The following is a 15,205-nucleotide window of genomic DNA, read 5'->3' as shown; positions in this document are numbered from 1 at the left end:
CAGATCCCCGTGCGTAATCACTGTGGCAGCTGCTGGTAACGGGAATTGCGTTCAGGTGTGCGCGCCGTCAGACCAAACTCAACTTCAATGGAAACGCCTACAAGTCACAATTGTACATTGTCGAAGTTGTAGAAATATCGCAATTATTTTGTGAAAAACTGTAATGGAAACACAGCTTCTGTCTCTCTCGCTCTCATGCTCTCTCATTCTCTCACTCTCTCTCTGTCTCTCTGTGTGTCTCTCATTCTCTCTCTCTCTGTGTCTCTCTCTCTCTCTCTGTCTCTCTCGCTCTCATTCTCTCTCTCTCTCTCTGTGTCTCTCTCATTCTCTCTCTCTCTCTGTGTCTTTCTCTCTCTCTCTCTGACCATCTGGTGGTAATTTGGAGGGTGGAGGGTTCACAGAGGAACATGGGGGGGAAACACAAAAGTGACACATACTATAGTCCGGTGTCAATGAGGGTTCCACCTACACGCTGACACATACACAAAGCATTAGGCAAGATTTTAATATCAAAACGCACCCATCAGAACCGGCCTGAAGATTTACCCTATTATACTCTGTGTCACTAAGGACACTTCAGCCCCCCAAAGGAAGTGATCAATTGAAATTTACACAGTGAAACTTTCACCCAACTAGTTGCAGGTTGCAAATAGCATGAAACATAATATCCATGCAACTTGACAGTTACATGAAACAATTAAAAAATAATCAAGTCTCATCATGCAACACTGTAGTATATTTCACTAAAACTAGCTAGCTAGCGATTCTGCCAAGTCAACATGTCGCTGATAACTTGTCAAACAGCTGAGCCATGTCAACAAACAAACGTGACCTCCTGTAGACCGTTTTTTTTCTCCAAATATTGCATGCATTTGGGCCTTTGTGCTAAGCCCTTTGCCACAGTTAATTTTCAATACAACCGGCTTGACTCATCGCACACACACGCGACGACACGATTGCTTCATTCAGGGGGAATAACAGACATTCACAAAGTGCCAACAATCACAAAAGGGAAAGAGTGGGAATGGAAAACACTTGTTTGGCCTTGAGTCCGTCACGCAGGCTTTCTGTACTGCGCGTGCACGTCAAGAGCTGCTGTACACACAGTGACCACGGAGAGGCACCGTGTACGAACAGTTTGTGCTGCTTTGCACCATTTATTTCTCTATAAAAGTGATGTTATAGAGAGCCAAAGTGGAACGTCACTTCCTGCTTCAGCACTGTACCAGAGATGTTCATCCGCCATTTCTTTTCCCATAGACATTTCGTCAAATGCTTATAAAAATAGTTTTACTTGTTCAACCCAAACGGTTCAGATATATTTAGAAACGGGAGAGACCACATACAATTTCACTCAGACCAAAATGTAAAAGAATTGCGGATTTAAAGAACGTATTTTCTCGCAGTTCTTTTTTTTTTTGGTCTGAGTGAAATGTTCTACGGTCTCTCCCGATTGTAAATATAGCTGAACCGTTTGGTTGGACCAAGTAAAACTATTTTTATAAGCATTTTATGAAATGTCTATGGGAAAATAAATGGTGGATGAAAATCTCTGGTACAGTGCTGAAGCAGGAAGTGCCGTTCACTTTGCCTCTCTATAAAGTAATGTTTGTTTGTAGCATGTGTAACTATGCTGCTTTTTTGACCAGGTCCCCCCAAAAATATGGCCAGGATTTAGCAGCGGTGTTTATAACTGTGAATGACCGGTGAAAGAGCTCACAATTTCCCTCAAATAATTTGTATTCCTTAAGCTTAATTTATACTTATTAGAAAGTGTCGCTCAGCACATGGTCGCAGACGAAAAATAAAGTGTCGCTCATGTTGCTGCATTTATGCTTCTCTCCGCGGCGCAACGGTCACGTGATGCTAGAGACAGAGGGAGGCAGAGAACTAGTGCAGTGCAGACAGGCAAGAGAGGGAATGCTGTCAGTGAACCCAAGAGGCAAGATGTAACTGCAGCCGCATATAACGACACACAACCACACAATCACCTCCTCTCTCTCTGGGAAGTTGGTCACGGTGTTCTTTGTGATTTTCACGAAGTCATACATCAAGGACATGCTGATAAAAATACCGGGAGGCGGGGACACGCTCATTAATTTCATTTCAGTGAAAACTAAAACAAGGAAGTCGCGCGTGCCCGTCTTCAGTCTTCAAGCCAATCAGACTTGCGCGACATTATGTGACGTAGTCAGCGACACTAGACATTTCACCAGGTAGCAGACGCTGCTCGCAGACACTTGAAAGTGTCGACTCAAGTCCTCATTTCTGTCGGCGACCGTTTCAAAAGTGTCGGCAGACGAAGCATAAATTGGGCTTTATTATACCTTATTATATAAGTATATATAAAATATATATAAAATCTTAAAATTGGCTAAATGTCCGTGGCAGCAGTGTGTGTCACGATTGTGATGTCATGATTCTGATTTCATCAGTGATGATGTCATCAGTGATGTCACTTGAGCAATTGTGATGTGATCAGTGATGTCACTCGAGCAACTGTGATGATGTATATGAGCCAGTGGCGCACAGTTGCACGATGGCGCCTAGGTGGGTGGGCGGTGTCCGTCAGGCAATTTCCATAACTGCAGCCATGACGCATCATCTCCAGAGTGTGTCCATCCTAGGAATCGAGCGCGCAGTATATATGTATAGGATGTATATATACATTTATGGTTGTTTTACCCCTTCCGTATTCCCATTTTTTGTCCATATCTGGCCTTTTTTTGTATATTGAAGTCATTTTCCCCCCAGTCTCTGTCCTCACACAGTTACTTGTCTTTGGTTCCATAGGGAAGCACATTATGTGGTCATCAATCAATCATATGGCATACAGCACACCTAATGATAAAAAAATAAAATAAATCCCCCACACTGGTCTTACCACACCACATGATTTTATTCATGCAGAGATTCTTCATTTAATCTTCTGTGCTCCTACATTCCCAAAGAACCTAAACTCATTTTAGATGCATGAATATCATGTAAAGTTAAAACGAATAAAGCTCCAACTGTGAACAGCAGCAGTGTGAAATACAGCAGCATCAGGCTGTGAAATGCTCTCAGTGATGATACATCAACTGCTTGGTCGCAAAAGTTTCCTCTTATCAAATGTACGAGCCCCTCCTCCTAACTGGCACTCTTTGGGCTTTTTTTTAAGGAAAAGACATCTGAGGCGTTTGCAGCAGTGCGTCAGAATCTCTGTTGAAGTCCCTGGAAACCAAAATCCACAAAAACGTTCTAACTATGTTATTTAGGGTCTTATGTTAGTAATTGTGTGCCTCAGAAATTATGATACATTACTTCATCCCAAAGCCTTAAAATCGACACTTTTCTACAAGGTCTGGATTTCCACTTCCTCATTGACGAGAGCAGTGCGCGAGGTGCCCAAATGCAAAATCTTATGATGTCATAAGCTCTATATAACCTTTGTACACGCGCGCAACCCGCAGTCCCGCACATTCTGCCTCCATCTCTCTTCAGAGTTCTAGTGGTCCCACACCTTTTTGCAGCTAGCTAACTACGCATTGCGTCAACACAAAGGCTCTTTTAAGAACCAACATCTATCTATCTATCTATCTATCTATCTATCTATCTATCTATCTATCTATCTATCTATCTATCTATCTATCTGTCTGTCTGTCTGTCTGTCTGTCTATCTGTCTGTCTGTCTGTCTGTCTGTCTGTCTGTGCATCATGCCGTCGAATTGTGCTGTCCCTGGGTGTCCCTCAACTGGTGTGGACTCCTTATTTAGATTCCCAACTGCGGAGGATTTGGAGAGAAAGTGGACCGCATTTTTCGTGAGCCAGGGTGGAGTCCGTCAACCCGGGTCCCGAATCTGTAGCGCTCATTTCCCACGCGCGCGCACACACACACACACACACACACACACACACACACACACACACACACACACACACACACACACACACACACACACACACACACACAGTAGCGCTGTGCACTCGCAGCAGCAGAGCAGAGATCTCTTCCTCTCAGTACGCTATGCGCGGAGCAACGCGCGAACACACACACACACACACACACACTCACCCCATCTCTCTTTCCTTCTCTCTCTCTCCTTCTCTCCCTCTCTCTCCGAGAGAGAGGTCTCCTCCGAGAGAGAGAGAGAGAAATTTCCCTGCTGCAGACGGGACACGCCCACACAGTCCGTGGGAGAAAATACTAGGGATGTCCGATATTATCGGCCTACAGATATTATCGGCCGATATTAGCATAAAAAAATCGATATCGGAAAATATCGGTATCGGTTTTCATGCCGATTTTTTTTTTTAAATACAGGGGGAGTCTCACTGAGAGCAATGCTCTCTTTTTCAGGAGTGCCCTGTTCACATTCACACACACATTCATACCTGGAAGCTGACCAGTACAACCACAGTCTGATCTGTTGGCCACTGAGCAGCTCCACTGGAGCCGTTGGGGTTAAGGGCCTTGCTCAAGGGCACCTCAGTGGTGGTAATGAGGGAGGGGCAAGCGCTGCCTTTTCACTTTCCCCACCCAGATTTATCCTGCCGGTCCCGGGGATAGACCAGAACTGCAACGCGTCATCGCACTGCACCGCGCCCCTTTTTGGGGGAATGCGGAAATCCTCTTTGACTCAGGCTGAACGGACATGACGACAGTCCAGTCAACCTTAATTTATTCATATATCTCGACCGTTCAGGTTCGGGCAAGGTCGCAAAATAATTAGTAGACATGTTTATCAAACCAAAAAAACACTTGAACCCGAAATTAATGAATTGGTATTTTGTCTATGCTAGCTAAAAACACGGCAAAAATACCATCACAACAACGCTATTCATTCTTTCTATCCCCCAAAAAGGGGCGCGGCCTTGACGCTTTGGATGTGCAGTTCTGGTCTATTGAACCGACGACCTTCTGGTCACAAGCTCGCTTCTCTAACACTTACAACTTTAACACAACATGCATATTATATATTAAACTCTTCAGCTACATTAAGCTACATTATGTAACTTGTTACGTGAAATTTTGGTGGAAAAAAAGCCTGCTTATATCGGTATCGGTTGATATCGGTTGATATCGGTATCGGAAATTAAGAGTTGGACATTATCGGATATCGGATATCGGTAAAAAAGCCAATATCGAACATCCCTAGAAAATACACTCTAAAAACGAATTGATTCTCATGACTTTTGCCATGACTGTCAAACCTAAATTTATATACTTTGCGACGTTCATCATCGTTCAAATTTGGCTGGTGGCTTATTAACATAGGGTCCTGTGATGTGATGAACTCAAAATGCTAAATAATAAAGAAATATTTCTTGTTTCCAGGGACTTTAAAGAGGAGCATTGCTTAGGGAAACAGGGAAACTAGGCAAAGTATTAAAAAAGTGATAAACAAAAACAGAAAGAAGAGTTGCTAATTACTAATTTATGCAGGCGAGATTTAAAAGACAATCAATTGCTTTATAAAGAAAGACAACTAATCCCAAAAACAACATGTACAGTAGTATATACGTATTACTGTTTTTTGAAATTACCGGTATGTAGCACTGACTATGTTATGTATTGTAATGGAGCCCTTGCATAAGAATTTCACACGTACAACGGCGTGATAATACATTTTCCTAGGCTCGGCTAATTCCTAGGCTCCTGCAGCTCGACCGCTGTGCGGGCTCACTTGCTCTTAAAGTCGAGCTGAACCCAAAAATGACTTTTCTTTTCTTTTAGTTCAAATACCTGGGTATGCAGTGCACCTATTTAATAATGTATGCAAAAAAAATCACAAAAATCAAATTTCTTTAGTTTTTCACACTTTTTCACATCAAAAGTTCATTTTTCAAGATTTAATTGATAACAGAAATATACAGTTTGCTGATGTCACCTAGTACTATCAAATTTCTACCCCATTTCAACCAATCATATCACGACATGGCAGCTGTCAATCAAATCTTCATTTCAGGATAATTTTCTCTTCCAAATGAAGTAGAAAATGGCGCCTAGTGCCTGTCATCTGGCAGAATTCCTATCCCATAAACTAACTACTAACTTGACCAATTGTATGAAACATGGACAAAAAACAAAAACAATAATCAATAAGAATGCAAAGAAATGTAACTGGCTCGTTAAAACGCGCATTCCAGGAATATCGTATTTACAGAAATAGCATAAAAGGCGCGCGCTTGAGAGCGTGGTTGTCAGGGGTCTCCCCTCGGAGATTCCAGGCGGGCGGGCAGCACCCATGCATCGTATTGTCGGCTGGCTCCGCACGAAGCAGCTGCCTGGTACTCCGCGGATCCCACTCGCGTAGCACGACAACACGCTGAATCCCACTCGATTTGGGGGTGGAACACGCCATGATTGACCAATGCCAAAGCCAGTCGACAGAATTGTCAAATCAAATCATCGACATGATACTATGACCCGCCTCTCAACTTGTCATCTCAGACAAATTATGTTTTCAGTCTGAAACGGACTGCGACGCACGTGACGAACGGGTTCAGTTCGACTTTAAGACATCACTGATGATGTCACAACATATGACATAATCAGTGGGACAAAAATGGAAACCGAGAACAGAGAAGAGAGAGATCGCCCACTTGCTCCCTTTTATATAGAGATTTATATATCGATTTTGGGGGCACTTAAAAAAATAGTAATTGGTGCATAAAGTTCAGGGTTGCCTTAAGGGTCTGGAAAGTGCTTAGATTTATAAAGACGCCCATAAATGTGCTTGGATTGAGTCTAGAGCTGAGTTTGAGCATCGTGCACTCCGTCATCTCAGAATTCACCGATCATCATACCATCCTTAGTGCTGGGCCAAGATTGATACACTTTCTCTTTCCTGTCTTACAATATCACTCTCTGCGTATAGGCTACAAGGATATAGTGATTTGCTGATGGCTGAGCTGTCATTGGCTGTTGTGCTCTCTCATAGGTTGCATTCTTAGCTCAAATATGAGGCTGGTCGCCTAGGTAACCTGCGGTGGCTACATCTTTGTTTTGATCTCTTTTTTCCCCCCAGGCTTTATTGCTGGAAAAGTAGCATTACAAAACAGTGGCAACCCTGAAGAAATTAATTGATTGGAAAACAAAACGTTTGCCCCTGGATCATGGTTTTTCAGGACATTCTGAGATTTCTCGCGGCATTTTTGCCCTTGCCCCTGGCTAATTTCCTACACTGTGCTTAGTCTAACCTTTTCTTTGTATCATTTCTCCTTGGATACACACATACATACACATGCTTCACTGCAGTGGCTGCTTCAGCAGACCTCACTCCTCTCTGTCATTCCGGATGATCAGATTTTCATCTCAGCCGATGCTTTTATCCAGAGTGGCTTGCAACGAGTGTAGCGATAGGATAAGCTTAAATCCTTAGATCAGTGGTTCCCAACCTTTTATGTCATATGTACCCCTTAAGCTGTTTTTCCATGCCAATAGTACCCCCTCACTCATGCGTGTTGATGATTCTCCTAAATTTGTTGTTTAACTTTTAGTTGAAATGCAGACAAACAAGTAAATCCATACAAAATATGTGTTTCACTGAACTGCTGGTGTTTGGGCTTGGCCTTTTTTTCCCTTCCCGTCACCAGGCCCCCCAAACCTGTTTCTGGAGCGACAGCAACTGAATGTTTTTGAACCATTTATCAGCATAGCAGTTGACACTTGCCAGGGGGAATAGTTGCAGCGCGGACGTACCATTTTAATATTGGGCTTATGAAATGACTTGGAATGCCATATATATATTTAAATCATTTTGGAAGTAAATTGTAATCTCAAATCTTTCCAAGTACCCCCTGCAAGCTGCTCAAGTACCCCTAGGGGTACACGTACCCCTGGTTGGGAATCATTGCCTTAGATCACCAGCAGCATTTTAAGCAGCTAAAACCCCTGAGATAAATGGCGCACTTTGCGAAACTATTTAAATTGTCTGGACTTAAAATTAATTCAGAAATTAATCTTTCTGGACAAGCAAAGTAAAACACTATCCCCTCCCTCAACTACTGTCAAACGTGTCGTGAAATGCTTCAGTGGTCCTGCTCAGTATAGAACAGAGGTTTTCAAAGTGGGAGGCGGGCCCTCCCCAGGGGGGCTCCAAGCAGTTTCAGGGGAGGGTCAATGAATGGAGGTGAAAAGATATAACATTCTTTATTAAAAGGAGATATCATAGATACATTTGTGTGATTTGGTTAAAGAGATAGTTCAGAGATTCAGTAGTTTTCGGGACAGTTCTTCCCACTTTCCCAGAGTCAGAAACTAATAAATGCCTTCAGACAAAGCTTTTTATATAATTGGTGTAGTCCCAAGTATGTCAGACAGTAACATCAGGCTATCTTAGCTCAGTTGTTGAGTGTCTATGGGATCAAACAACATAATCATGAGCCCTTTGAAAACCCCTGGTATAGAAGATTGTGGGTGTCCAGGAGTGAATATGGCTGACTGTATGAACGCGAGCTTGGTGCTCAGCATACCTTTGCGGCATAAATAAAAGTTAAAATCAAAACCTTGTGTCTTTCAGGTGTCCAGGAAAGACTTTGAAGGCTTCAAGAAGCTTTTCCACAGATTCCTGCAAGTGAAGGGACCGTCGGTGGAGTGGATCAAGATACAGAGACCTCCAGAAGACTCGGTAAGAGGAGTGTGTGTGTGTGTGTGTGCGTGCATGCGAGAGAGAGAGGGAGAGAAAGTCGTGCGGGAAAAGGTATGCTTGTGTAGTTACCGTAGTTACCTACATCACTTCCATCTAGAGCGCCAATCAAAATTGGCCTTTGAATACTTTACTCTGGAATTAAAAAATGTTGAGGGGGGAAAAAGTCGCGTTGAGGCGAAGCCTAGTCCCACCCTCCTCCGCCTCAGTTGGCCAATCCACTTGTCACTCATCCTGATGTGCTGTTTTTAGTGGCATCGCTAGAGCTATTGATGTTTTAATGTGGGAAAAGTTGCATATTGCACCTTTAACTGCAAATACAACTGTGTGGACTGGAGTCTAGTCCCGCCGTAGCTACATAAATATCTACGTCTGGCGCACAACTCTTGAAAAGTGGTTAAGGACCGCCCCAAAAGAAAATGTGTGACAGACACATGAATTGACCAACCATGGACCTCCTCATTTGCGTGACGCAGCTCGTGTTGGGCGGTACATTTTGAACGACGCACCAATGCACGCAGAGAGACGGGGCAGCCGAGCCAATCGGAGGCTTGCCAGAGGAATTCCTATGGAAAACCCGGAAATGCGGACTTTTGATTCAGACCTTCCGCTACGGAGAGTCTGACCACGTGAGACTTAACTGGATCCCACACAGGGATGTGCAGGCCAGGGTCTGCTTCACCGATAAGATCAGATAAGTGTTGACGAGGTGAAGGTGTCATATTCCATATCTGCCAGTTAGCACTCCTGCTTAACTACCTCAAGGCTGTGTGTGATTAGAGGTTGGGTAATTGGTGTTTGCCAGAAGTTGTCTGAAGTCCATGATTGAAGAGACGATGTGGTCTGCAGTCGTCAACTTGAGAACCTTCTACCGTTTTAAAATTAATAAGTGACGATGTCTAATTTCTGGACGAAATTCATATCTTTTACTCGTTATCGGCCTGCCTTTGGTAGACCAGTTGACTCTGGTTCTGGCCTTTATCTAAGGCTCAAACACACAAGGCTGTAAATCATTGATCTAACTCTATTGATAGATCAATCATTTTGATGATTATAATTTGAACTTGAGCAGTATTATTCCATAATCATAATGACTGTGCATTTCCAGGCCCTACAAGTCAATATTATTCCGTTTTTATTAAGATGTGATGTGACCCGGTTCGCATGCATTGCATCAAACTATTGACTCCCTCTCAGATGTTCATCTACAGGGAGCCAAAGTGAACGTCACTTCCTGCTTTTCTCCCTGCACCAGCATCTGAAGAAATATGAATGGTGGTGAACGGAGACAGACGTGACTCTTTTTGATCCCGTTTGAATTGTGCCACGGGGTACACATGTACGTACATTTTGTGAATTTAAAAGATAACTGTGCATGTCAAGAAAGTCGCAGTTTGTCCTGAAACTGAAACGTAAGGTTTAGTTTTGTCAATCGACTACATCTCTCGTGTCTCGCACAATATACGTCACACCATCAACAACGTGGACTGGCAGGAGAGACGTCACTTATGCGACTGGTTGTGCGTAGTCTTTCTGATTTATAACTTATAGTGCCACAGTTTTACCACAAACTGCGACTTTTGTGACTTGCAAAGTTAGCATTTACATTGACAAACATGATATGTGTACCCCGTGGCACAATTCAAACGGGATCAAAACAAGTAAGTATGGTGTGAACGTGGGCTTAGTCTTTAGGGTACAAATCACATCTACAGTTTATTTCTTTGGTGGAAAAGTTGACTTCGTTGCCTCTTTTGTATTTGGTTCATAAAACCAAGACTCAAATGTAGCTTGTTGAGAACACATGAAGAAATGGCTGAAAAGCATCAGTCCAGACTTCAGTTTGCCCTTAGTTCATGTTGTTATGTTAGACTCATCTGCCCCCTCCTTATTCCTATAAAACCTTGTGTTGTGGACTTGTTTCTGTAGTTGGTAGAAAAAGGACTAAACACTCCAGAGAAAGACTAAAAGCGTTCCACTTACGCTTGTGTGTCTGCACCTGAGGACAGTTGGGATCAAAAACCCCATATATTGTTGTAACATGACCGAGCGGGCTTCGAACCGGCGATCTCACGCACACCAGGCACCCGACATATCCAGCCGGCTAAAGGGCCCAGGCCCGCTAGTCAGGCGGACATGTGGGAGCCTTGAAGTGTTTGTTACACCTATATGACAGTAGAATTCAATGTTATCATTCGTTCTCATCGGGGTGTGATGGGTAAACGCAGTCAACTGATACATTACATGGAGATAAGGTTCTTTTTCTCAGCTCCAGTGGCCTTTCCTCCAACAGGAAGCGCCCGCACGGTGCACAAAAGCTCCAGACAAGCGCTGCAGCTGGCGTGTTTTTGTTTTTTTTTACCTCAGAGCGGAGCGTTTTCAAAAGCGGAGAAATTTTCAACTTTTCAGAAAAGCGCAGAGTGACGTCGTGAAACACTTTTTGCAGCCAGGCGATGGAGAGATCATTGAATTTACGTTCCTGTAACAGCGATCATAAAGGCAGTGTGGATTATACTGGATGTGTATTGTAAATATCTGCCATCTGGTAAGCCTTGCTTGCTCTACAACACTGTTACGTTACTGCTAGACGTGCTAACGTTACGTTAACCAGGTGGTTAGTGCGGCTGGTAAGCTAGCTTCTCCGCACAAAAAGTGCTCCAGGCAGCGCCTTTTCCCACGGCCGAAAAGAGGCTGACAAACGCTATGTCGACATGCAGCCTAATGTCGGTGTGGTTGGCAAGCAGCGTGTAAAAAAAACACTTGCGCATTGCGTTACGATAGTTTTGTAACTAGCTCCAGACACTAAAGGCCTAAACATGGTCGTCCGTCAGAGCCTCGTCCCGCCCTCCCCGTATGACGGCGGGTGGAGCGCCGTCCTACGGGGAGGGGGCGCCGTCGGCTGACGGGGGCTGCTCCAAAATGTGACTCAACGGCGACGATACGTGAGTGACGTCAGCTGCACGAGAGTTGTGACTGGCCGTTGCCTTGGCTCATCGTAGTAAAGTCGCCTTTCAAAGCATGACGTTAGATTATAACAAACTAGTTGTGTGGCTTAGCCTTCCCAAATGTTGAGGGTCGTTTTTTAGAATTTAATACATAGAATTGGGAACGTTACATTCAATTTCATTCAGACTGCCTGGCACACAATCTCCGCCATTTTCACACGGAGCTTCCACAGGAGGAGGGAGGGTGGGAGGAGGGAGGGCGTAGTGGCGTCCGAGCATGTAGGGCTCGCTGGCGCCGCCAGACGGCTCCAATTCGAGGCGGACGGACGACCATGTTTAGGCCTTAAGGGTCAGGGAATGGGGAGTAAATAAGGACACCTGGATTAGATGGCATGTGCGTGAAACTTGATTCAGGATGCGGCATCAGTTGAGTACAACTCTCCCTTCTCTTCTTAAAAGAAACGCGCCACTTTCCTCCGTTCTTCAATGGTCTCTTCTGTTCTTCAGTGGACACTTAAACCCCACACCTAGACGCTTCAACAAGCACTTAGTGGCACTTTCTTGAAAGGGGGTTTCAATGGTCACTGCCAGTGGTCACTGCATGATGGGGGGAACAAAGTGTCCAGTGTCCCTTCGCGTCCATCTATGTATGTTCCATATCATATGGCACTGGGAGGGAACGAATATCAGCAAAGTGTTAGCAGGTAGGGATGCACCGATCCACATTTTTTCACTTCCGATCCGATTCCGATATCTGAATTTGGATATCTGCCGATACCGATATTATGCCGATACCAATATTTTTCTTGAATATACAGTATAGGCAAAGATTTGGCCAATTAAAGATTTTTTTTAAAATATACCTTGCAAAAAGCAGACAAAATTAAGAAAATATACAAGGCAAAGAAGGATACTATTATACATGGGCAAATTACGGCCAGCTCCCCTGTGCGGCCCGCGCTGGAATTATAAAAAAAGAAAAGAAATCCAATTCCGATCCGATTTGTGAATTAGTGCCAATATCGGCACCCGATACCGATATTGAAACGGATCGGTCCCATCCCTATTCGCAGGTACTTTGTAGCCCAATGTACACTATATAGAGCAGTGATACTCAACTTGCGGCCTGGGGGCCAGATACGGCCCGCAACATGGTGCAGAGTGGCTGTTAGTTTTCATTGTGAATTAGAATACGCAATCAAATCTAGCGTGAAATAAAGTTTGACTGAGCTCCAGCTAAATTGTCAAATACCGCCGTCTGCTCGCTACCCGTATGTACTTAACCTAACTAACTTAACCTAACTAACTATCCTGTGTGCACAACATTGTCAGACTAAACTCCGGCTGACACCCCAAAAACCTACAATCTGCCCCAGAAAAATTTATATTGTTTGTTTATTAACTGGCCCCTGGCCTCCTATCATTTCACGAAAGTGAGGGATTTGTCTTAGTGTCATTATGCAGCGTAGCGGTCAGGTCAATATTCAGAGATAGAGAAATAGGAAAACAACAAAAAACAATTACAACGTTGCTGCAAGTGCAGTCCAATATATACAATATATACACGAGTGGATTAGTGTTCAGTAGGCATAAATATGAATTTACATTGAATTTACATGAATTTACAGTCTGAGTTAAATGGGCGTTAAATAGGCAGTGAGTTTACATGAATTTACAGTCGGAGTTAAATAGGCGTTATTAAATATGAGTTACAGTCTGTAATTAGCAAGAGTGATCTAATGGTGTAAAGGTCTGGTAGAAGAAGCAGCTGTAATACTTTAGGTGATGAGTGAAGTCCAGCTGCAAAGTGGGGAAGGGGGGGGTGCTCATGTCAGTGGGGGAGATTCAGCTGAGTTCAGGAGGAGGTAGTGGGGTTTCTGAGGGGTGTTGGTGAGGTCCTTGGTGGAAGTGGCTTACGGGCCTTGTTGGTGAGGCCGATGGCGGTTGGGAAGAAGCTGTTCTTGTGGCGAGAGGTTCTGGTTCCGTTCTCTCAGAGCAACTTGCAGTGGAACAGTAGAATAAGATGCACTGGTACTGGCCTACAGGGCTGCACACCAGTCAGCTCCCCTGTACCTGCAATCTATGGTCAGGTTCCAAACCTCTCAGCGCTCCCTTCGCTCCTCCACCAGTGCAGGTCGCCTTGCCCCTCCTTCGCTACAGGGGCTCAAAAGTCGCTCATCCCGATCTCGACTCTTCTCGTCCCTGGCACCTCAATGGTGGAACGAGCTTCCACCTTCGGTCAGCACGGCTGAATCACTGCCGATCTTTCGGAAAAGACTAAAGACACACCTTTTCAGGCTCCATCTGGGCCCTTCTTGATCTAACTTCGTTCTCTCTCTTTCTTTATAAAAAAAAAAAAAAAAAAAATTACTAACCTAAACTTGTACCACTGTTCCTTCAGAAGTTGTAGTTGTCATAGACTGTGCTCCATAGTTGATTGCTCTATTGCTGACAAAAATGTGTTATTGTAAGTCGCTTTGGATAAAAGCGTCTGCCAAATGACGTAATGTAATGTAATGTAATGTAATGCAATTTCCTACGTTATCAACATTATACACAACCCTATTGAGAAGCCATAGAGTTTTTTTTTTTTGGACTTGGTCTTTGTACTTGGCTTTTTTGGTACGTAACAGTGCTTTGGTTTCTCCTATGAAATCAGTCATGGAGGGAGAGAAAGGGAGAAGATGGGTTAAAGTTGGATCTTTAAGCCATGAAACTTGGAGACCTGAATTGTGAAGGTTGTGTATGTCAGGAAGGGGGTGTTAAAGTTAAACTTTTGTGTTAATTTCATGAAACAAAATTAGCAAATTTCCTTTGAGCAATCTGCTGCAACGATGGCTAAGCCGTAGGGGTGTCACGATACACTAATTTCACGATACGATACGATACACGATATTGGGTTCACGATAACGATACGATACAATATTTTAACAATATTTTTTTGAACAAAAGTAAATAATTTTTATGTATTTATTTATCAATTATATAACCATGTGAGTCCCGTTGAAATCGAAACCTCTTTTCAAGGGAGCCCTGGGAAAATACTGTAAAAATAGTCTTTCATTTGAAATACACAAAATACAAAACAAATGCTGTTTTTGGAAATTGTTATTATAATAACTATAAAACAACATGGAAGATAATGCTTCTCTTGCAATAGAATGTGTCACACTGTCACAAACTAAATGTTTATTGCATGGTGAAAAAAAAATAAAGTATACAATCTATTTCTTAAATAACTCATGCTCAATGGTCCCTAAACTTATGTAATCTTATGTACCCCTTGCGCTGTTTTGCCATTTTTAGTGATGTGTTAAACACTGTTTTATCAGCCAGCTGCACCCAATATATTTGGGGAAACTGATAATGTAAATGTTATCAGTCCTACTCAAACACAATTCAAAGAGAGAGAGTGCTCGAGTGCCTGAGAGGTCCGGCTAAATCTAGCCTAGGATAAGATTTGACAGTGATAAGAATAGGGGGAGTAGGCGACTAGCGTTATCTCAAAGGTGAGAGAATGAGAGCTTGTATCAGCTCTAAAACTTAAGTTGTAGGTAAGTCTGGCAGTTTGCATGCGACTGGTGGAATCGATACAAAATGTACTGTTTGTTTTCTGCTAATTCTGGCCTA

The 15,205-nt window shown here is 43.4% G+C and overlaps 1 protein-coding gene across 2 annotated transcripts in view; it reads left to right on the top strand.

Annotated features, from left to right (window-relative positions):
- Positions 1-15,205, top strand: part of LOC310789371 (UTP--glucose-1-phosphate uridylyltransferase-like) — an 82,342-nt gene that overhangs the window by 10,503 nt on the left and 56,634 nt on the right. For both annotated transcript variants that reach the window (XM_083651005.1, XM_083651004.1), the window contains exon 3: positions 8,505-8,612. In XM_083651005.1, the coding sequence (XP_083507131.1) occupies positions 8,505-8,612 (108 nt within the window). The remainder of the gene's footprint in view (positions 1-8,504; positions 8,613-15,205) is intronic.

Source organism: Poromitra crassiceps, assembly GCF_964638095.1.
Source record: "Poromitra crassiceps genome assembly, chromosome: 14".
Taxonomy (NCBI): Eukaryota; Metazoa; Chordata; class Actinopteri; order Beryciformes; family Melamphaidae; genus Poromitra; species Poromitra crassiceps.
The sequence above is the reverse complement of the archived record's forward strand: the minus strand, read 5'-3'. Positions and strand labels throughout refer to the sequence as shown.